Source organism: Lutra lutra, chromosome 7 (genome assembly GCF_902655055.1).
Source record: "Lutra lutra chromosome 7, mLutLut1.2, whole genome shotgun sequence".
Taxonomy (NCBI): Eukaryota; Metazoa; Chordata; class Mammalia; order Carnivora; family Mustelidae; genus Lutra; species Lutra lutra.
In genome coordinates, this window is record NC_062284.1 from 4,686,478 (window position 1) to 4,710,043 (window position 23,566).

The 23,566-nt window shown below is 43.7% G+C and overlaps 2 protein-coding genes across 5 annotated transcripts; both read left to right on the forward strand.

The window, feature by feature from the left end:
* The first annotated feature begins 428 nt into the window (after nucleotides 1-428).
* ZNF774 (zinc finger protein 774) lies at nucleotides 429-9,908 on the forward strand. Of its 4 annotated transcripts, none has more exons than XM_047738211.1 (4): nucleotides 429-1,127; nucleotides 3,022-3,144; nucleotides 5,506-5,612; nucleotides 6,907-9,903. In XM_047738211.1, the coding sequence occupies exons 2-4, from the start codon at nucleotides 3,038-3,040 to the stop codon at nucleotides 8,145-8,147; spliced, it is 1,455 nt and encodes a 484-aa protein (XP_047594167.1). In that variant the 5' UTR covers nucleotides 429-1,127; nucleotides 3,022-3,037; the 3' UTR covers nucleotides 8,148-9,903. The 4 variants fall into 4 exon arrangements, with proteins under 4 accessions (XP_047594167.1, XP_047594168.1, XP_047594166.1 ...); XM_047738212.1 differs by lacking the exon at nucleotides 429-1,127 and having other exon boundaries at nucleotides 1,147-3,144; nucleotides 6,907-7,386; nucleotides 8,644-9,908; XM_047738210.1 differs by lacking the exon at nucleotides 429-1,127 and adding an exon at nucleotides 1,147-1,315 and having other exon boundaries at nucleotides 2,057-3,144.
* A 3,396-nt stretch (nucleotides 9,909-13,304) lies between these two features.
* On the forward strand, nucleotides 13,305-17,032 carry LOC125103819 (heterogeneous nuclear ribonucleoprotein A3-like). The gene is made up of 2 exons (XM_047735703.1): nucleotides 13,305-13,334; nucleotides 15,396-17,032. The coding sequence occupies exons 1-2, from the start codon at nucleotides 13,305-13,307 to the stop codon at nucleotides 16,461-16,463; spliced, it is 1,098 nt and encodes a 365-aa protein (XP_047591659.1). The 3' UTR covers nucleotides 16,464-17,032.
* Nucleotides 17,033-23,566: the final 6,534 nt, after the last annotated feature.

The window sequence follows — 23,566 nt, forward strand, 5'->3', positions numbered from 1 at the left end:
ACTAAAGTACATCCGCTAAGCAAAACCAGACATTTGTTTGTAGTGGACAGAATTCTCCCAAATACTATTGTGGTTATCTTGCAGATGACTGCAGCTATACAGCAAAAACAAATGAGATGCCCTAGCTATTGGAGGGGGGGAGGCAATATTATTTGGTATTTTAGTATCTTCTATGGTTTCTCTCCCCTGTTGATCTGTGAGCTTCATGGAAGCAATGGTCATACATAATTCCTGGGGGTAACTGCAGTGCCCAGAACAGTCTGGAATGTAGAACGTTCCCAGCAACTGCTTATTGGAAGATGTTGGAAGATGCACCATATACATTTGTTGACGGAATGGTTGAATTAGCACTGAAGGAGTCTTTACATTAGTCATGAGCTGGTAATTAAAAAAATAAAATGTTATTTTTTTTTTTAAATTGCTTTGAATCAACAAACAGGATAGGTGCGTTGTCTTCATTGTAAAGAAAGGCTTCTATTTTTTTTTTTTAGGTAGGGCCCCCCGAAAGTGAACACTAGTTCTCCCATAAGACCCAGTGGCCTCCACAGTTTGGAACCCAATACACATTTCCTAGACGATCTGACACCCTCGCCAGCCTCCTCTGGCTATTAACAGTCGTGTTAACCAGTGGAACTGTGAGGCTAACGGAAGGGAGCAGAACGTCTGTTTTCTGCTAACGGCTTCTGCGTGGGGTTTCTTAATGCATAGTCTGAGTTGCCCTGGAACCGGCTGGGGACAGACACCACGCAGGCTCTGGCGTTCGGCACGGGGGACCTGGAAGAGGAGGATCCACAAGCCCCCGGCGGTGAGCTGCCCCACGCTTGGCAGAGTGCGAGGTGCCAGAGCGCGGGAGACGCCGCCGTTGGTACAAAGCTGTTCCGCGGCAGTCGGGCGAGGCCGGGAGGCTCCCGTTTGCAGATCCCTCGCTCACCTCTAGAGGAGCAGTTCCCGCGGTAGGGAGAATTGGGCTCAGTACTTGCCACCGCTCGGACCCGGGTATCCCGGGACTCCGGGTCCTTTGAGGGCTGGTTCGAGACTACGTTTCCCAGCAGGCCGCGCGGTGATTGAAAGCTCTGTCAGCCTATGGACGGACGAAGCTTCTGGTCGCGGAAAATGAGGAGCCAATGGTAAGGGAACAGGGGCGGTGTTTTCCGGCCGCGGGCTGTCGAGCCTTGAGTCCCACCTGTGTCCCCACAGCCCTGTCATGATTCCCGGTCGGGTTCAGGGAGGGACCGCCTCGGCGTTGTGGGCCGGGTGTGGCTCGGCGGTGGAGGACTCTCAATTCCTGCTCCATCCCCGACCGGGCCCCGGGGCGGTGAGTGATGCGGAGAAGGAGACCGCGGCGGTAGCCTGGGAGCTGTTGAGGGGCGTGGAGGGGACTTGCCCTCCGCCGCGATGTGGTCCCTGCCAGGTCCCCGCGCTCGCCTTTCGGAGCCCGCGGCGTTTGCTGAAGAGTGGGGAGAGGTGGCTGCGGCTTTCTGTGCCGTCGTCGGGAGAGCCCATCCTCTCGACCAATGTTCTTTCTCCTCCGAGGTGGTCTCCGGGCTTCAGCTCAGGGCTGTGACCCTGTGACCGCGGCGCCCTGATTAGGGCCTCGAGCACTGTCCGGGGAGGGCGGGAGGGACGGGTGTCGGCCCACCCGTGCCGTCATGTCCCTATTAATAACCCAGCGAACAAACTGGTGCTGCTCACAATGGCCCTTAGTCACAGCACCTCTGCGCCCTGGGGCCTGCGGGGTCACCTGTCGGGGTGGGGGTGGGGGCAGGAGGCGGGGCGAGAAATAAGGTTTCTGGGACCGTGGCTGCGAACTCTCTCCCCCTCAGTCCCGCTGTCTCCTGCAAGTGGGCCCAGCAGTTGTGTTTCCGAATGGATGTAGAAGTAAAATTTATGCTCAAAACTTACTTCCTAATGACACTATTTTAATCCAGAGAGATGAAATGTATCCCTGCGGTGTTTAGGTCCTTAAAAATTCAGTACTTTATAATGACCAATACCAATGTGTGGAAATGTGTAAATATTTCCGTGAAAAGTGTGAGTGTCTTCTCGTCGCACGCAGGTACTTTGATGGGTGAGACAAAAAACCCGGGAAGAGTTAAGCTTCCTCACTCCAGTCTGGTCCATCCTCCACTGAAATGCAGAATTTTTTGTAGCAGGTTCATCTGGCTGACTTGTGTTTGTTTCTACTGGAAACTCTTTAAGCCACCCCCCTCCCCCAAAAAACCCCACAAAAGACCCCAAAACAAAACAAAAAAAAAATTATCTTTTTTTGTGACTTGTGCTGAATAAATTACTGATCCATCCAGTAATCTGACCAACAACCTCCAAATAGTTTTTTCTTGATACTGCTGTCAGTTTTATCAATGTGTTGATGATTGTTTTCAGGCCCCATGGGTGTGTGTGTGTGTGTATCTTCATTAAATTTTACTTTATTTTACAGCTTACCCATGTCTTTTTAAACCTCATTTCTGATTCCATTAAACCTTGAAATAGAATGGTACCCCGGGTCGTTGGCTTTGGGGTTCTGCCTAGTCTGTTCCTTGAAGTTGACACCAAATCTACAAGCCAGGAAAAGTCAGCTGCTCCATAATTAATACAAGTAGAATGAAGTCCACAATCTCCTAGCTTGCTGAGGAAAATGTAGCTGGAGAGCTTTTCACAAATCAAGTCATCCCCACATATTCTCTTCTTTATCTTGTCCATCATGAACAAGTTAATCCTCAAAAAGTTCATGTTTCCAAAGACTATGGATTCTGTAGATGTGTTTGGGAGCTCCACGCCTCACTTCGTGATGTGCGTATTGGCCAAGGGAAGGATGATGTAGAAACAGAACAAGAAAAGCAACCCCTCCGTGGTTGACAGAATTTACCTCATTGCTATTCTAGGCGGGGGAGCGGGGGGTGAGGGGTGGGGAGAGTGGTTTCTTTGGGTACACTGGTGGCCACTGGGGCTGTCTTTTGGTTTTGAGACAATGATTAGAATGTCCAGAGAGCTTTTGATGCATACTGAGGTCTCTTGCTTTAGGAACTGATGATTCTCAATGATGTGGCTGAGGACTTCAGGGAAGAATGGGTTGCCTGCACACCGCTTAGAGAATCCTCTTCAGGGGTACCACCCAGCAGAGTTAGAAGAATGGGCTCTCAAAGGGTAAGGCTGCTACTCTCCTTCAGATTTCAGACTTAGATATTGTGAGACCGTCCGGGTCCGAGCGGTCTCTAGGGATGCTGGTCTCTTAGAGCACCAGCTCTCTGAGAGTCTTTGTTGCCTCCCTTGTAGAAAAAGAATAACTTCCACTTTTTTTTTTAAATGACTTCCATTTTTATGGCACTTTATGGCTTGCAGATATCTTTGATATTTATTGTCTTGTTAATATCTCACCATAACTCTTTGATGTGGTTATTATTGTCCCCCTCTTTCAGGTCAGGACCCTGAGACTCAGAGTTAAGTGGCAGAGGTGAGAGTCCAACCCAGGTCTTTGTGGCAAAGGGGGAGCTGTGTTTTTTCCTGTCACTTCAAAAACAGACAAAACAAACCTCCAGTGCTTTTTCTAAAGTACAACAGCTACCCCTTCTCCTTGCTTTACTTCATGAGTAGTATATGCCCCTTGAAGAAAAAGAGACACAAAATGGAAACCAAAGTCCCACTCCATCCCACGACTGAAGAATTACTATCTTTCCAGCATGGTTCTAAAAATGTATATAATTAACAAAAGCAAAAGAAAAAAATTGGGATCATACTTGTATGTTCAGCTGTGTATCTTACTTTTTTACATAATGTATTGTGAATATATATTGACAACAGTAGTTTTCTATACATTGCTTAAAATAACTACTTAGTAATTTATTGAATGGAATATGATAACTTCTTCCGTTAGATTGAACTGTATACTTGACCATTTTTAAACCACTTTTTAGCTTGCACAATGGCAGTTTCGTGTGGCTTAGTCAAATAGGATTATTCCTTTGTCATGAGACATTTAGGTCATTTCCAGATCTTCACCAGTATTGTGATGACCATCTCTTAGCTGTCTTTCTTCTTTAGGTCTTATTTATTAAAATATACTTAGTTAGTAATTAGCTAATATATCTTTTCCACAACTTTTTTTTTAAAGTTTTATTATTATTATTATTTTGTTGTTGTTGTTATCTCTACCCCCAAGATGGGGCTCAAACTCACAACTGACATTAGGAATCACATGCTCTTTCAACTGAACCAACCAGGAATCCCACAACTTTTTATTTTAACTTTTTTTTATTTCCTTAGAATTCCCAGAATTTCGGGCGCCTGGGTGGCTTAGTGGGTTAAAGCCTCTGCCTTCGGCTCAGGTCGTGATCCCAGGGTCCTAGGATCGAGCCCCAAATCAGGCTCACTGCTTGGCAGGGAGCCTGCTTCCTCCTCTCTCTCTGCCTGCCCCTCTGCCTATTTGAGATCTTTGTCTGTCAAATAAATAAATAAAATCTTAAAAAAAAATAAAAAGAATTCCCAGAATTAGAATTGCTAGATCAAAGAATAGATACATTTCTGAAGTATTTCATATTTTTGCCAAATTCCTTCCAAAAAGATTGAATTATTTATTCCTGCAAGCATTATTTGAAAGTGTCCATTTCTTTACATTTTACCTATCCTGGTAGGTATTATAATTTAAGAGTCGGGTTAAATAATTGTGACAGCGAACATTTTTTGAGGACTTACACTTAATCTCCTAATGAGATAGGTCTTATCATTATCCCTAGTCTACAGAGGAAGACCCCGAGACACAGTGAGTTTAAGTCACTTTCCTGAAGTCACACAGCTCATAAGAGGGAGGGTTAAGATTGAAACTATGGTGGTTGCACTCTTTATCTCCATATTGTATGGTCTGTTTTTATTTGAATTTCTTTGATTAATGGTAAGGTTAAAGATTTTTCACATATTTATAGTTGGTTAATGGTAAGGTTAAAGATTTTTCACATCTTTATAAAGATTTTCACGTATTTATACATTTATATGTATGTGTGTGTGTGTGAATTGCCTATTTGTATCCTTTGCCCATTTTTTTTTTCTTACAGGTGTTTGTCTTTTTCTCATGCATGTCTGTATCTACTGCTGTCCTTCTGGGAAAAGTTTAAAGCCCAACATTATAGTTAACTTCCCTGATTCCTTCTAAGGGTGAGGTCATGGCAGCATTGTTGCTGATAAAATTATCTCTCTACATGGCTTTAGCCTTGTGGCTTCAGAGATGAATTATTGTGCTCACTCTGGACTTTCTATCACCCAAGTCTCCTTGTTTTGTTGTTGTTGTTGTTACTGTTTTAATGGGAGGAAAGGGGCTATTTTCTCAGTCTCTTGGGGAAATCACCCTTTTTTATCACTCCATCATGGCAATCCTTTCAATGAGACCAAATACACATTAGCTTAGCATCTCCCTGGGCTTTCTTCTCTACTTAGGGAAGGAGAAGGGCTTGCATTTTTGGTCAAACATTGTGTGGTTGGCTCAGATTAATATCCTACATTCACCTTCCTTTATAGACTTGCCGGTACAGGTGTAATCTCCCAGCTGGAGCAGACGGAAGAGCCGTGGGTGCTACCACTCCAAAACTTCGAGGCAAGGAAGATCGTAAGGGAAAGTCACACGGGTGAGATGTGGATATAACCCCGTGGGAGGAAATCTAGCATTTCAACCTTGGTTTCTTTTGTTGTTGTTGTTGTTGTTGTTATTGTTTTAAGATTTTGTTTTTATTTATTTGAAAGAGAGAGAGAGCATGGGAGATGGGGAGGGCCAGGGGTAGAGGGGGAAGCAGACTCCCCGCTGAGCAGAGAGCCCGATGCAGGGCTCGATCCCAGGACTCCGGGATCATGACCTGAGCCAAAGGCAGATGCTTAAAGACTGAGCCACCGGGCACCCTCAGCCCTTGTTTAGATGAAGAAATTGGAATGCTGCCATAGACTTTTGTTCTCACTGTTAGAAGTTTAAATTTGACTTCTTGGGCAATCAGTAATTGAACAAATAAAGTCTTCATTTTATTTTTTTTAAGTAAACTTTATATGCCAAACATGAGGCTCGAATTCATAACCCCAAGATCAAGAGTCACGTGCTCTTCCGACTGAGCCTGCCAGGTGCGCTTAAGTCTTCATTTATCTATTTTTTGTTTGTTTGTTTTTAAAGATTTATTTTACAGAGAGAGAAAGTGTGTGCGGGTGGGAAGAGGGGCAGGAGAAGAGGGAGAGAGAGAATCCTCAAGCAGACTCCCTGATAAGTATAGATCCCCAAATGTAGCTCGATCCCAAGACCCTGAGATCATGATCTGAGCCAGAATCAAGAGCTGGATGCTTAACTGACTGAGCCACCCAGGCGCCCCTCAAGATTCATCTTTTTTTTTTTTTTTTTTAAGATTTTATTTATTTGACAGAGAGAGAGAGCAAATGAGCATGAGCCAGTGGGGAGGCAGAGGGAAAGGGAGAAGCAGACTCTTTGCTGAACAGGGAGCCCGATGCAGGGCTCAATCCAGGAACCCTGTGATCCTGACCTAAGCTAAAGGCAGATGCTTAACCGGCTGAGCCACCCAGGGTGTCCCCCAAGATTCATCTTAAAAAGGGTTTAGGAATTTATGTTTTCTGTAAGCTTAATGAACTTCAATAAACTTTTCATAAGTGAGAGGTGCCTGGCTGACTCAGTCAGTAGAGCATGCAACTCTTGATCTCTGGGTTGTGAGTTTGAGCCCCACATTGGGTGTAGCGATTACTTAAAAATAAAATCTTTATAAAAAATTTAAAAAAAAACACCTTTTCCCAAAGTGAAAACTTTATACAAAGTCAAATTAAGTGTAGTCTGTTGCCAAAGCACTAATCTCAATCTTTCTTACTGCCTTCTGATGCTTTGTCCCGATAACTGGTTAACTTTGTTCCCCGTTACTTTCGTTCATTTTTCAGACTTTGAGAATCAGGTGACAAAACTCAATCAGGACATTTCAGAAATAGCAGAACGATGTGGAACATCCTCAGAAAGGGCCAATAAAGATATTTCTCATCCTCCTAGATGGGGAGGAAACTGGGAGAGGGACCTTGAATTGAAAGGGCAACATGGAACCCTACCAGGAGAGGGCCAACTGGAGCCCCTTCCACAGGAGAAGGATTTAAACAGGCTGCTGGACGGATATGTGGGAAAGAAGCCTGTGTGCGCAGAATGTGGAAAAAGCTTCAACCAGAGCTCCTATCTCATAAGACACCTGAGAACCCATACTGGTGAGAGGCCTTATAAATGCATCGAGTGTGGGAAGGGCTTCAAACAGAGTTCAGACCTTGTCACCCATCGCAGAACACACACAGGAGAGAAACCCTACCAGTGCAGTGGGTGTGAGAAAAAATTCAGCGACAGCTCTACGCTCATCAAACACCAGAGAACCCACACAGGTGAGAGACCCTATGAATGCCCAGAGTGTGGAAAGACCTTTGGGCGGAAGCCACACCTCATAATGCACCAAAGAACCCACACAGGAGAGAAGCCCTACACATGTCTCGAATGCCATAAAAGCTTTAGTCGAAGCTCAAACTTCATCACCCATCAGAGGACCCACACGGGAGTGAAGCCTTATAGGTGTGGTGATTGTGGGGAAAGTTTTAGCCAGAGCTCAGACTTGGTTAAGCACCAACGAACCCACACAGGGGAACGGCCCTTTAAGTGCCCAGAGTGTGGGAAGGGCTTTAGAGATAGTTCTCACTTTGTAGCGCACATGAGTACTCACTCAGGAGAAAGGCCTTTCAGCTGTCCTGACTGCCACAAAAGTTTCAGTCAGAGCTCACACCTGGTCACACACCAGAGGACACACACAGGGGAGAGGCCGTTCAAGTGTGACAGCTGTGGGAAGGGATTCGCCGACAGCTCTGCCCTCATAAAGCACCAACGGATCCACACGGGGGAAAGACCCTACAAATGTGGTGAGTGTGGGAAGAGCTTCAACCAGAGCTCCCATTTCATTACCCATCAACGAATCCACTTAGGAGACAGACCCTATCACTGTCCCGAGTGTGGCAAAACCTTCAATCAGCGTTCCCATTTTCTCACACACCAGAGAACACATACAGGAGAAAAACCTTTCCACTGTAATAGATGTGACAAGAGCTTCCGTCAGAAAGCACATCTCTTATGCCATCAAAATACCCATTTGATCTAGGAAATGGTTTGTAGTGGCTCTTCTGCCCCTTTCCAGATTTTCATTTCTGCTGCCTCTGGGTGCTCCATGTAGAGAAAGCCTGAACATGGACATCAGTGGCTCAAGCTGGGCCTTTTCCTACACTTTAATGGTGAGGATAAACCCATAGGCCGCAAATAATGTTCTGAATACAAAAGGCATTCCTTCAGTGTTTTTAACTGACCTTACGGAAATGTGAGTTTGGTTGATGATGCTTGATTACGGAAAGAGGAGTGAGATACGTGGGGCCACACTATCACTATTAGTGATTAATATTTGAGCTCTTATAAGCCCTTAATACTAAATAACACCGGGCCCTTAAAAAGTCCTCAATACCTTTATTAGCCTTATGATTCACTAAGGAATTCATTAGCACAGCCCTACAAGGCCAGAACTCGCAAGCAATTAGATTGCAGCTAGAGGATCTGGGCCATGAACACAAAGATGTAATAAAGCAGAAAACACTCTCCCTATCCAGTGCTTTGCAGACGTTAGTCACCAGATGTCTCATCGCCGTGACAAGGCAGAATTCTCCTAGAGGATGTTTGTGGTGTTGTGACTTCAAGGCTGAAAGAATTTCCGAAGCTCTTTGCACAGCAGGGTAGGAGATCCCACTGGAGGCTGGCTGCCGTCGGAGGCCTAGAACATACCCCACGGTCAACAAGCCAGAGGAGGCTGGGAGAGGGCTGTAAAACTATGGAAGCAAAACCGCTGAGACGCTAAATACTACAAGGATCCTTCCTGGCAATCAGCTGAAGGAAAGCGCTCCTGTTTTCTAATCACCTGGTTCGTGGGCCCTGTAGTTTTAAGTTAACGCAAGCCTGATGTTTTTAGATTAATCATTTTATGCACTAGCACATTCCTATATTTAGTAGAAATGAATTGAGGGAAGGCAGTGTGTTGGAAAGAACACTGACTGCATTGAGGTGAGGTGTTGGAGCGCTGGCCCTGACATTTAATTTGGCCAGACTTTACCTCCTCTCAGCCTCTACCTTACCTACCTCACAAGGTTGTTGTGAGGATCTAATGCGCGTGCGTGCGCACACACACACGCACTTTGTTGTTAAATTATAAAGTCATGATGTCTGTAAAGTGCAGTTTTCTAGTATTGTTGGAAATGTCTTTCCTCCAAGGAACTCTGGCTAATATTTCTCCAGGTGCCCCCTTTTCTCTCATAATCACAGATTTCTTTCTTTACCTGTTGAAAACCTAAGGCCCGAAATCGCCGAATGACGCATTGTGGGTCACACAGGGGACAGAAGAGCCAACATTTGGCAACAAGTCCCCTCTACAACAGCACAGAACGGGCCAGTTCTGTGTCTCAGAAGTGAGACACTCCGTGTAGGACTGGATGCCCCAGATTATATGCATCAACCCATTTTGAATTTGGAAATGATGGAGGGATGTGGCCCAAGTTCCAGGGAGCTTTACGGGATCCTGTGCTGGGGAGTGAGAAGGGGAAGGGCAGACGCGGGTGCTTAAGGAGGGAGCTGGGTATGTCACACTCGGACAGAAAAGTGATCTGAAGGTGTTCTTTTCACGCCTTCCTGTGGCAGTACAGACTAAATTATTACATGAGCCTTTTAACAAGAGTTCATTTTCTCTCATTATATGGAATCCTGTCTGAGAGCTGTAACCCAGCCGGATAGAACTCAGCTGATAACCTCAGCTCTTTCTTTGAAAGAGAAATCAGATTTTTAAAATCTGCTTAACCCAGTGCCGTGGTTCTCAAAAAGTGAGCCCAGACCCGTAGCCTTAGTGTCACCTGCGAACTTGCTAGAAATGCACATTCTAAGTTCCCACCCCAGAGCTGCTGAATCAGAAACTAGGGGTGGAGCTCAGCAGTACGTGTTTTAATAAGCCCTCCAGGCGATGTGACGTATGCTCTAATTTTGAGAACCACTGCTGTAAAAGGTGTCTCTTCTATTAAACACAGCCGCAATACTATTATTACTCTTGAAAAAAAATGAGCAGTGATTCACAGTATCATCAAATATTTCAGTCAACATTCACATGTCCCTGGTTATCTTACGTTTTTTTTTTTGCTTTTGTCATTTTTAGTTTGTTTGAATCAAAATCCAAATAAGGTCTCCATATCCATTTGTTGGTATGTTCCTTACATGTCTTGATCTGCTCCCCTCTTCCTCTGTCTCTGTTCTTATAACTTATTGTTGAGGAAACCTGGTTGTCCTGTAGTGTTCCCCCAGCTCTGTGTTCGTCCACTTCCATCCTCTGGGGTCTTTTAACATGACTCTCTATCCTCAGCTCCCCTCTCTTTTTTAAAAAAAATATTTTATTTCTTTAACGTAGTCTCCACACCCAACATGGGGCTCAAACTCACAACCCCGAGATCAAGAGCCAAGAGGCATGTGCCCCCCGCCCCGACTGAGCCAGCCACCCCTCCTCTGCTCTCCTAATATTGGTATTTGGATGTATAAACATGATCAGATTCAGATTCCGAGAGGTAAGAATACTCCATGGTGATCTCGTGTCCTTCTACCAGGAAGTACATGGTATGATTTTATCTCATGATGTTAGCCCTCATGCCATTTGCATTTGCCAAATGGTGATGTTTTATTTCCATAATTTATTCCTTCTTCATTTATTAGCTGAAATACTAATATAAGGAGAACTCCCTCTTCCCAATTCTTTGGTTTCCCCAAACTACAGTTTATATAGGAACAGCACACTAGGTGGGTGGTGGTGGTGGTTGTTTTTAAGATTTATTTATTCATTTATTTATTTGAGAGAGACAGAGAGCAGAGGGAGAGGGAGATAGGCAGACTCCCCACTGAGTGGGGAGTCCAACATGGGGCTCAAACTACCTGAACCCAAATCAAGAGTCAGACACTTAGGGGCGCCTGGGTGGCTCAGTTGGTTAAGCATCTGCCTTTGGCTCAGTTCATGATCCTGGGGTCCTGAGTTCGAGTCCTGGGATCAAGCCTCATGTTGGGGCTCCCTGCTCAGTGGGGAGTCTGCTTCTTCCTCACCCTCTATCCCTCCCCCTGCTCATGCTCTCTCCCTCTATCCCTCTCTCTCAAACAAATAAAATCTTAAAAAAAAAAAAAAAAGTCAGACACTTAACCAACAGAGCCAGCCAAGTACCCCCACCCTAGCTGTTTTACTAGAATTCCCTCAATTTTTAAATATTACTGCCTGGATTTCAGCCCCATGCCTTAGATTTCCGAGTCCCGTCCCCTGAGAGACTGTTTCTGGACATTTATAACTGCATAAATCTCACAACTTTTCTAAGGTACTCCCTTGTTTTTCTCCTGCCTTACTCCCCTCCAATTTGTCCGGTTCTGCCATCAAACAATGTGTAAAAGAGTTCAGTAAGTACTTGAGTGATTCCTTAGTCAGGGATGGACTCCCAACTTGCCAATTCATACTTGCCAGGACTGTCCTGCCTGAAGCAGGAGAAGAAGCCACGTCCCTATTAGCAGAGAATGATTCTGCCTCCTTTTCAGGATAATATGAGAGTATATCATCTTCGTCTCTTTTATCTGCCTAGGTATTGCTCTAAATCAAATACGATCTGTATGTTGTTTTTTTAAAGATTTTATTTGTTTAATTGACAAACAGAAATCACAAGTAGGCAGAGAGGCAGGCAGAGGGAGTGGGGGAAGCAAGCCCCCTGCCGAGCAGAGAGCCTGATATGGGGCTGGATCCCAGGACCCTCAGATCCTGACCTGAGCTGAAGGCAGAGGCTTTAACCCACTGAGCTACCCAGGCGCCCCAAGCAGGAATATTTAAATGCTAGTGGTGAGGGTTGAGATAGCTGCCTTTCCTTGTTTTCCCTTTGTTTCTAACCTATGCCTGGGCCATTGGCATCTTGGAATACTCCACATTTCCTCTCTCTGTCACTTCAAAATCCTCATCCTCACCAAGCCCTAATGATTTTACTTCGCTGATTGCTCTCAAACCTCTGTCAGACCTCCATCCCCACTGCCACTCCCCAGCTCCAAACAACCACCACATTTTCTGAGTTCCTGCCTTCATCTCCTAACTGATCTCCCTGATTTTGTTTTTGCTCTAATTCCTTCTCATAGAAACCAAAGTAATCATTTAAAATTTTAAATCGAGTCACATCACATCACCTGTCTGTAGCTTCCCATTGCTTTTCGGATAAAAACCCAAATCTTCCACCAGACCTACAAGGCTCCCCTTGATCTAAAATTCCCCCCACCCCGCCCCCACAGCCTCCTCTGAAATCACCTTCCTTTTCACGTTCCCTCCATTCCTTGATCACACCAAGCTTGTACACACCTTAGAGCTTTGGTCCTAACAGACCCCTTGCCCCAGAGTGTTCCTTGCCCACATCTTTGCTTAGGTTCCTCTTTGCCAACCAGCTTTCAGCCTGAAATTCACCTCCTTTTTTCTTTTTTTTTTTTTTAATATTTTATTTATTTATTCGACAGAGAGAGAGATCACAAGTAGGCAGAGAGGCAGGCAGAGAGAGAGAGAGAGGAGGGGAAGCAGGTTTCCTGCTGAGCAGAGAGCCCAATGCGGGGCTCGATCCCAGGACCCTGGGATCTTGACCTGAGCTGAAGGCAGAGGCTTAACCCACTGAGCCACCCAGGCGCCCCATGAAATTCACCTCCTTGCAGAGACTTTCCCTGACTGTCCCCACCTAAGTCAGTCCTCGTCTCCCTGCACTCACTATCCCATTAACCTCTCTTATTGTCATCAAAATCCATACATCTGTCTGACAGCTTCTCGTTTATCGCTTGTTTGGGTAAGCTCCATGAGAGGAGGGAGGTACTTCTCTTGTCTACCGTTCTCTTCCCGACACCTAAATAGTGTCTGACATGTAGCCGGTGATCAGTGAGTGCTCCCCAGATGGGTTAATGGACACGTACTCACAGGTAAGGAACTTACTGTGTTGGAAAAGTAGCAGTGTGAGACAATGTGAGCAGTGTGGACAGATGAGTGAGGGTCACCCCAAGAAAGCTCTTCTCTGCCAAACTGAGGATTTCAGACACTATTCTCTGGGGCAGGGCGTGTTGCTGATGGCCTGGTAGCGGCCGGGCATGATCGGCCATTGAGGAAATGTGATTCAGCAGCTATATGTAAGTTATATTAGAGGGAGAGAAACTGAAGGCATTGAGACGATCTGTGATATAAAGTGTTTATCGCACGATGTCTGGCCCCACAGTAAATGTCCAAGAAGTGAGTGGCATCACTGAGCACCGTGGCAGGCCCCGGGAGACAACAGAACAAAAAGGCAAGATTGTGAAATCTTCTTTCTACCTCAGGATAATTCCTAGGCCCCATTATTACATTCTTTCCCTTTCCTCGTGTGTGCGTAGCTACTATCTAGCTAGTACATGTAGCTAATCTCAGGGCTGTCATGTCTACGCTCTTTTATTTTATTTTTAAGATTTTATTTATCTGACACAGAGAGAGATCACAACCAGGCAGGCAGAGAGAGAGGGGGAAGCAGGCTCCCTGCTGAGCAGAGAGGCCAATGTGGGCCTCAATCCCAGGACCCTGAGATTATGACCTGAGCTGAAGGCAGGGGCACCCAGACGCCCCTCTAGGCTCTTTTAATAGGGCTTCCCACCCCCAGCATGCCTTTGGCTTAGATTCCTTCTTCTCCCTTATTTGCTATATGTTGTTGGTGCCAAGTCACATAGCCTCTGCCTCTGCCCTGCTTTCTCTCTTCTTAAATTGTAAAAGAACCACGTGCTTTCTTTAAAATTTTCCACGAATACAGAACTGCCCAAACTAAAAAAGAAAAAAAAAAAAAGAGGGAAGGGTGCCTAGCAGGCTCAGTCGGAAGAGTATGCAACTCTTAATCTCGAGGTTGTGGGTTCGAGCCCCCCATTGCGTGCAGAGAATACTAAAAAAATAAACTTTATAAAAAATTAAATAAGAGAAAAATACCAGCCCCTGAGTATTTATATTTTTTAAAAGATTTTATTTACTTATTTGAGAGAGAGGGAGAGCGCACGATCGTGGGGAGGGGGAGTGGGAGAGGAAAAAGCAGGCTCCCCAATGAGGAGGGAGCCTGATGTGGGACTCGATCCCAGGACGCAGGGATCATGGCCTGAGCCAAAGGCAAATGCTTAACTGACTGAGCCACCCAGCTGCCCTGGGTCCCTTAGTGTTTAAAAACAAAAACAAAAACAAAACAATTTCACTACCCAGATTTTAACTCTGTAATAGCCTGGCAAACCACATCTTGTTTCTGGCTCCTCTTCTGCACCCCTGCTGTCATCATCTGAACTAAAGAGATGGTTTTCCATCTTGACTTTTCCCTTCAGTTCAGTGCAACAAACATGTACTGAGTCCATCTACACACCAAATCCTACACTAGACAAGACAGTGAAATAGGTCCACATGTGAGAGCTCTTGAAATTCGAGCAAGTTACCAACTCTTTCTGACCCTTATATCCTTATCTGCAAAATGAGAATAGTCCCTCTGCCTTCTTCATGGGGTTGAGTGGGGATCTATGAGATGAGACACAGAAAACTCTCTGTGTAGTACCCGCTTTTATCTGGTCCATAAATGTCAATGACAACAATGGTAATGATGATAATCTTCACCTTGGAAGAGTTTATAGTTTAATGGGGAGACTTGAAGAATAAGAATTATCTAGGGGCGCCTGGCTGGCTCAGTAGGTGGAGCATGTGATTCTTGACCTTGGGGCTGTAAATTCCAGCCCCACGTTGAATGTCGAGATTACTTTTTTTTTTTTAAGATTTATTCATTTATTTCATAGAGAGAAAGAGAGAGCATGGGGGGGAGGGGCAGAGGGAGAGAGAGAAAGAAACTTCAGCAGACTCCTCCCGGGCACAGAGCTTGACATGGGGCTGGATCCCAGGACCCTAAGATCACGACCTGAGCTGAAATTAAGAGTCAGATGCCCAAGGGACTCTGCCACCAGGCGCCCCAAGTGTAGAAATTATCTAAAAAAAATTTTTTTAAGAGAATTATTTAGGTGAAGAACAGTGGGAAAATATTTTTGGAAAAGAGAGGACGAACAGTTTAATTTAAATTAAAAGGTAGAGGGGTACCCAGCTGGCTCAGTGGGAAGAGCATATGACTCCTGATCTTAGGGTCATGATTTCAAGCCCTTTGTTGGATGTAGTAGAGATTACTTTTAAAAAAAGAAGAAACTAGGACTCCGGCCGTCGCCGCCGCCGCCGCCGGGGTGAGGAGCATGTGGGTGTTTTCATATTAAATGCCTTAACATCTCTACTTTGGAAGACACACGAAGACATTAGAATGTAAATGGCCATGATCCAAAGGAACCAGAGCAGTTGAGAAAACTGTTTATTGGTGGTTTGAGCTTTGAAACTACAGATGATAGTTTAAGAGAACATTTTGAAAAATGGGGTACACTTACAGATTGTGTGGTGATGAGAGACCCCCAAACAAAACGTTCCAGGGGTTTTGGTTTTGTGACTTACTCTTGTGTTGAAGAGGTGGATGCAGCAATGTGTGCCCGACCACACAAGGTTGATGGGCGTGTAGTGGAACCAAAGAGAGCTGTTTCTAGAGAGGATTCTGTAAAGCCTGGTGCCCATCTAACAGTGAAGAAAATTTTTGTTGGTGGTATTAAAGAAGATACAGAAGAGTATAATTTGAGAGACTACTTTGAAAAGTATGGCAAGATTGAAACCATAGAAGTTATGGAAGACAGGCAGAGTGGAAAAAAGAGAGGATTTGCTTTTGTAACTTTTGATGATCATGATACAGTTGATAAAATTGTTGTTCAGAAATACCACACTATTAATGGGCATAATTGTGAAGTGAAAAAGGCCCTTTCTAAACAAGAAATGCCGTCTGCTGGATCACAAAGAGGTCGTGGAGGTGGATCTGGCAACTTCATGGGTCGTGGAGGAAACTCTGGAGGTGGTGGTAACTTTGGCCGTGGTGGAAACTTTGGTGGAAGAGGAGGCTATGGTGGTGGTGGTGGTGGCAGCAGAGGTAGTTACGGAGGAGGTGATGGTGGATGTAATGGATTTGGAGGTGATGGTGGCAACTATGGTGGTGGTCCTGGTTACAGTAGTAGAGGAGGCTATGGTGGTGGACCAGGATATGGAAACCAAGGAGGTGGATATGGAGGTGGTGGTGGAGGATACGATGGTTACAATGAAGGAGGAAATTTTGGAGGTAACTATGGTGGTGGTGGGAACTATAATGATTTTGGAAATTATAGTGGACAACAGCAATCAAATTATGGACCCATGAAGCGGGGCAGTTTTGGTGGAAGAAGCTCGGGCAGTCCCTGTGGTGGTGGTTATGGCTCTGGTGGTGGAAGTGGTGGATATGGTAGCAGAAGGTTCTAAAAATTTTTCAGAAGAAAAGGGCTACAGTTCTTAGCAGGAGAGAGAGCGAGGATTTGTCAGGAAAGCTGCAGGTTACTTTGAGACAGTCGTCCCAAATGCATTAGAGGAACTGTAAAAATCTGCCACAGACGGAACGATGATCCATAGTCAGAAAAGTTACTGCAGCTTAAACAGGAAACCCTTCTTGTTCAGGACTGTCATAGCCACAGTTTGCAAAAAGTGCAGCTATTGATTAATGCAATGTAGTGTCAATTAGATGTACATTCCTGAGGTCTTTTATCTGTTGTAGCTTTGTCTTTTTCTTTTCATTACATCAGGTATATTGCCCTGTAAATTGTGGTAGTGGTACCAGGAATAAAAAATTAAGGAATTTTTAACTTTTCAATATTTGTGTAGTTCAGTTTTTCTACATTTTAGTACAGAAACTTTAACAAAATGCAGTTTTGAAGGTGTTTCCTTGTGAGTTAACAAGTAAAGAAGATCATTGTTAATTACTATTTTGTATGAATTTTGCTAAAGTTAACTGTAAAGAAACACCTGCTGACTTGCAGTTTAAGGGGAATCTATTCTCCGCATTTCCAAACCATGAAATGAATGGGCTCTGACATGTGGAGAGAATAGATAATTTGTATGTTTGCAATGTGTGTTTTAGATAAATAGAATTGGGTATTTAAATTAGCATACTTGTGAATTTAATAGCATTAAGATTTACCTTCAAATGAAAAAAATCTCAAAATTCAAAAAAAAAAAAAAAAGAAACTAAAAGACAGACGTAGAGCGTGGGAGGACTGAAGAGAAGGAGCTTGGACTTATCCTCTAAGAATATGTTTCAAAGTGTGAGCCAAAATAAGAAAAAAATACACACAGAAGGGTCAAAATACAATAAAGGTAAAAACAAGCTAAATTAAACAATGGATTGCTTGAGCTATAGGGGTAAACATGCATTGTATAATCAAAAGTAAAGGATTTATAAATACGAAATTCAAAGTAGAGGTTCACTGGGATGGGGGAAAAGAATGCTCAGTTTCTATTTCTTAAGCTGGGAGCTGAGCACACAGGTTTGCTTTGTACCATAATTCTTCGAATTAAATGCATTATTGACATACTTCTTATTTACAAGGTATTTCACAAGGAAGAAAAAAAAAAATAGGAAAACAGAACACTCCTCCAGACACTGAGCTTTTCCACTTGAAGCTCATAAAGTTAGGGTATACTATGGGGGGGGGGGGAAGACAACCCAAGAACCAAGGCCTAAACAGACACCAGGCCAATCCCCACCATTCTTCCTCAGTCACGACCTCATACTTCTTCATTTTTCTTTCAGGTAAAAAAAACCCTTCTGTGGATAAACTAGCACGAATAAATGTTCAGAAGCTTACAGGCCCACCCTTCTATAAACAGCCAAATGTGGACCCTCCATCTAAATGAGGGGCTCTGCTCCATTAATAATGCTCTTATGAACACTTTTTTCCCCCAGGGGAAAAAAATATTTCCACCTTGTAGATTATTTCCATAGGGTGTGAATATTTTTACAGCTCTGGTTACCTGCTGCTGAATAATTTTCAGAGCAAATTGTACCAATTTACAATGTTACCAGTAATTAATGACTATAGTCTCACCACACCCTTATCCTTGAGAGATAGTTTTGCTGCTTTAATAGACCTGATTCTCACGTATTGTTTTAATTTGCATTTCTTTGATTGCTAGTGAGGTTAAGCCTATTCTTCACATGTTAGCCTCTTTCTTGTTATTTATCAGTTGTTAGTCATTTGTGCACTTAGGCCTTGGGATCAGGATCAAACTCGACTATTTGAGGGGTACCTGGTTGGCCGGCTCAGTCAGGAGAGCGTGAGAGTCCTGATCCTGGGGTTGTGTGTCTGTGCCCCATGTTGAGGGTGAGGTTTCCTTAAAAAAAAAAAAAAAGACAAAAACTTGACTATTTAACATGGAGAAAGTCACGTTTTTCCTGTTCCCGTCCCTTCCTCTCCCTGCTATACTACTTTTTTTTTTCACTTCAGAAGTTACACATGGGGGCATCTGGGTGGTTCAGTGGGTTAAAGCCTCTGCCTTCGGCTCAGCAGGGAGCCTGCTTCCCCCTCTCTCTCTCTGTCTCTCTGCCTGCTTGTGATCTGTCTCTCTCTCTCTGTCAAATAAATAAATAAATAAATAAAATCTTAAAAAAAAAAAAAAAAAGAATAGAGAGCCCAGAAATGTACCCTCAACTCTGGTCAACTCATCTCCAACAAAGCAGGAAAGAATGTCCAGTGGAAAAAAGTCTCTTCGAGCAAATGGTGTTGAAAAAATGAGACAGCCACATGCAGAAGAATGAGCTGAACCATTTTCTTACACCACACACAAAAACGGACTCAAAATGAATGAAAGACCTATGTGTGAGACAGGAATACACCAAAATCCTAGAGGAAAACACAGGCAGGAAACTCTTGACCTTGGTGGCAGCAACTTCTTCCTAGACACGTCTCCAAAGGCAAGGGGAAAAAGGCAAAAATGAACTATTAGGACTTCATCCAGATAAAAGCTTTTTCACAGCAAAGGAAACAGACAAAACCAAAAGACAAACTACAGAATGGGAGAAGATATTTGCAAATGTCTTATCAGATAAAGGGTTAGTATCCAAGATCTATAAAGAACTTATTGAACTCAATATCCCAAAAAAACAAATAATCCAGTCAAGAAATGGGCAGAAAACATGAACAGACATTTCTCCAAAGACACACAAATGCCAACAGATACATGAAAAAATGCTCAACGTCACTCAGCATCAGGGAAATACAGATCAAAGCCACAATGAAGGGTGCCTGGGTGGCTCAGTCAGTTGAGCGGCTGCCTTCAGCTCAGGTCATGATCCTGGGGTCCTGGGATTGAGCCTCACATCGGGCACAGAACCTGCTTCTCCCTCTCCCTCTGCCTGCCTGCTGTTCCCCCTGCTTGCGCTCTCTGTCAAATAAATAAATAAAATCTTAAACAACAACAACACAAAACCACAATTAGATAACACCTTACACCAGTCAGAATGACTAAAATTAACAAGCCAGGAAACAACAAATGTTGGCGAAGATGAGGAAAAGGGGAACCCTCCTACACTGTTGGTGGGAATGCAAGCTGGTGCAGCCACTCTGGAAAACAGTGTAAAGGTTCCTCAAAAAGTTAAAAATAGAGCTACCCCACCATCCAGCAATTGCACTACTAGGGGTTTAGCCCAACGATACAAATGTAGTGATCCGAAGGGGTACCTGCACCCCAATGTTCACAGCAGCAATGTCCACAATAGCCACACTATGGGAAGAGTACGGATGTCCATGGACAGATGGATGGATAAAGATGTGGTGTGTATATATACAACGGAATATTACTCAGCCACCAGAAAGAAAGAAAGAAAGAAAGGAAGAAAGAAAGAAAGAAAGAGAAAGGAAATCTTTCTATTTGTAATGATGTGTATAGAACTAGAGGGTACTATGCCAAGAGCAATAAATCAATCAGAGAAAGACAATTATATGATTTCACTCATATGTGGAATTTAAGAAACAAAACAGAGGATCATAGGGGAAGGGAGGGAAAAATAAAACAAGATGAAATCAGAGAGAGAGACAAACCATAAGAGACTTTTAACCCTAGGACACAAACTGAGGGTTGCTGGAGGTGTGGTGGGTGGATGGGGTAATTAGGTGATGGGCATAAAGGAGGGCATGGGATGTAATGTGCACTGGGCATTATATGCAACTGATGAATCACTGAACTCTTCCTCTGAAACTAATAATGCACTATATGTTAATTAGCTGAATTTGAATAAAATAAAATATTTTAAAATATCGGAAAATACAATTAAACAAACAAAAGTAGGTAAAATCACCTGATATTCCACCTTCTAGAGATGACCTCCACTTATTGTATATCCTTTTAAACTTTTCTCTGACAAAAATAGTCACAAATGTATCACCTAATCTTTCTGAGCCTGTTTCCTCGTCCATAAAATAGGACTACTTGTCTTTCAAGTTAATGATGAAATAAGCCAGTGCACATGAAAGTGATTTATAAAGTTCAGGATGTTATATAAAAGGAAGTGGCTGCTATTAATCAAATACTCTTTATTCTGCTAAGCAGGGGGACACTCGGTTCCCTGATCACTGCCTACCCTCTTCAGAATGGCATCTTCTTTCTAGAATGACTTCCCGCTACAAGTCTTCCTATGGAACAAGTACCCACTCTATTTTTCAAAAAATTCAATGTGTAAGATAGAGAAAAGATACAAAGGGTAGTGCAAAGAACAACCGTGTACCTAGCACACAGCTTAAGAAATACAATTTTAGGGGCTCCTGGGCGGCTCAGTGGGTTAAAGAAATAAAATTTTAGGGGCACCTGGCAGGCTCAGTCTGTCGAGCATGTGAGTTTTCACCCCAGCGTCATGAGTTCAAGCTCCACACTGGGTGTAGAGATTATAAATAAATAAACAAAAAAAAAAAAAAAAAAGGAAAGAATTTTACTGATAGGATGACATAAAGGTTCCTCTACTTCCTCAATTACTATCCCTTCCCCAATCCATATTATGCTCACCTGAATTTGAATTTCTCATTCTGTGATACTGTGATTTATAGTAAGAAACAGATATTTAAGGGCACCTGGGTGGCTCAGTCAGTTTCTCTTGGTTTTTACTCAGGTCACGATCTCAGGGTTGTGAGATGGAGGCTTGGCGCTGAGTCTGCTCAAGATTTTCTCCCTCTCCCTCCACTCCTTTCTCTGCTTGCACGTGCTCTCACTCTCTCTAAAATAAATAAATAAAATCTTAGTGTGTATATATATATATATATATATATATATATATATAGTCTTACCCCCATTTCAGGCACAGAGCTCCCCAACCTTTGGAATTTCCTAAGTGTAGAGAGTGTTAAATGTGTTAAATGTGTCTTTTCTTATATTAATGAAGTGACTTTTGGAAAGCAGGGGGGCTGCTGGTTGTGGTTGCCAATGGAGCTAACCAATGGGTTAGAGTTGGAATTTTCACTCTCACCCCCTGACCCCTGGGGAGAGAGGGTGCTGGACTTGAAGCGATCCTGAATGACCAATGATTTAATCCATCCTGCCTACTTAACGAAGCCTCCCTAAAAACCCAGAAGGGCAGGGTTCAGAGAACTTCCAGGTTGGAGAATGCAGGGCCGATGGGAAGAGCAGTGTTGCTGGAGAGGGCTTGGGAGCTTGGCGCCCCTTCCCCACACCCCACCCCACACCCCGCCGTGTGCCTCTTCCAACTGGCTGCTCCCAAGTCATAGCTTCTTAAAATAAACCATTCATCTACCATGTAAAATGTTTCTCTGAGTTCTGTGAACCATTCCAGCAAATTAACTTAAGCTGAGGAGCAAGGAGGTCCTGGAAATGTCTGATTTATAGCTCATTGGTTAGAGGAGCACAGGTAAACCATCTAAGCTCACCACAGGTCTGAAGGGGGGTTGGGGTGGGGCCCACCTTGTAGGTGAGTCCTTAATTTGTGGAATCTGATGCTATCAGATGTAGATCATGTAGCTAATGTAGATGTAGATAATGTCAGAATTGAGTTGAATTGCCTTGAATTCTCAGACATCCAGTTGGAGTCCGAAGTGTTGTTTGTTGGTGTGGGAACCCCATTTTGGAATTTGGGTCTCAAAATATACTCCTATGCCTTTACATTTATTTATGCTTTCTCTCTCTTTCTAGAGATTTTAAAAATATATATATATATTATTAGGTAAATGCTACACCCAAAGTGGGACTCAAACTCACGATCCCGAGATCAAGAGTCCCATGCTCTCCCAACTGAGCCAGCCAGGTGTTTCTCCACAGAGGTACTGGTATAGGTCCCTAAGCAATGTATGATACTGATTTGCATGAACTTGTTTAAATTGTATGTGAATGGGTATCAAAGTGAGTATTCTGTGCTTCCCCTCCCCTTTCACTATTATGCTTATGAAATTCATCTGTGTTTGTACCTGGACTTATACTTCATTCATTCCCCTCTTTCATATTCAGTATGTAATCACACTGCAATTTATTTGTTTTCCCGATGATAGCCATTTAGGTCATTTCTGGGTTTTGCTGTCCCAAAAATGTTCATTTCTCCAATGTGCATTTTGGTATGTCTCCTTGTGTACACGTGTAGGAATTCCAGAGAAATGCATATATACCTAAAAGGGCAATTCTGAGGTCCTAGGGTAATTAACTAGATATGGCCAAATTACTGTGCTCTCCAAAGTGGTTGTACTAACTTCCATTCTCACCAGAAATGTATAACTTTCCTTCACTATTCTTCCTTGTCAACCCTTAGTTTTCTCAGACTATTAAATGCTTCTAATACAGTGGATGTGAAATGACATATCATTATAGGTTTTAATATGCATGTCCCTGATCAGTAGGGAAGTTGAGCACCTTTTACAAGTTTATTGATTACTGGGGTGCTTGGCTGGCTCAGTCGCTAGAGCATGAAGCTCTTCATCTTAGGGTTGAGTTCAAGCCCCATGTTGGGCATACAGCTTACTTAAAAATTGAAAAGAAGGAGCACCTGGGTGGTTCAGTTGGTTAAGCATCTGTCTTCGGCTCCAGTCATGATCCCAGGGTCCTGGAATCAAACCCCCGCATCGGGCTCTCTGCTCAGCAGGGAGTCTGCTTCTCCTTCTCCTCCTGCAACGCCCCCTGCTTGTGGTCTCTCTCTCTTAAATAAATTAAAAAAAATTTTTTTTAACTGAAAAGGAAAAAAGCAGAAAACAAGTTTATTGATTGTTCATGTTGCTTCTTTAGTGAATTCTATGTTCATAAAGTACCTATTTCTTTTTTTTTAAGATCTTATTTATTTATCTGACAGATGGAGATCACAAGTAGGCAGAGAAGCAGGCAGAGAGAGGGGAGGAGGCAGGCTCCCTGCTGAGCAGAGAGCCCGATGCGGGGTTTGATCCCAGGACCCTGAGATCATGACCTGAGCTGAAGGCAGAGGCTTTAACCCACCGAGCCAGCCAGGAGCCCCATAAAGCACCTATTTCTTAAAGCCCCTTTGAAGTACTCCTTTTCCATGAAATATTTCCGGATTTCCTCCATCAGGCAGACAGGATCTCCTCTGGATC

What these genes read in the sequence shown, in the direction of transcription:
- ZNF774 (XM_047738211.1), top strand. Translation starts at nt 3,038, where the DNA reads ATGATGTGGCTGAGGACTTCAGGGAAGAATGGGTTGCCTGCACACCGC. An exon ending in GAAGAATGGGCTCTCAAAGG is followed by an intron (nt 3,145 to 5,505) that starts GTAAGGCTGCTA and finishes CTTCCTTTATAG; the next exon opens with ACTTGCCGGTACAGGTGTAA. An exon ending in CGTAAGGGAAAGTCACACGG is followed by an intron (nt 5,613 to 6,906) that starts GTGAGATGTGGA and finishes TTCATTTTTCAG; the next exon opens with ACTTTGAGAATCAGGTGACA.
- LOC125103819 (XM_047735703.1), top strand. Translation starts at nt 13,305, where the DNA reads ATGTCTGGCCCCACAGTAAATGTCCAAGAA. An exon ending in CCACAGTAAATGTCCAAGAA is followed by an intron (nt 13,335 to 15,395) that starts GTGAGTGGCATC and finishes CGAAGACATTAG; the next exon opens with AATGTAAATGGCCATGATCC.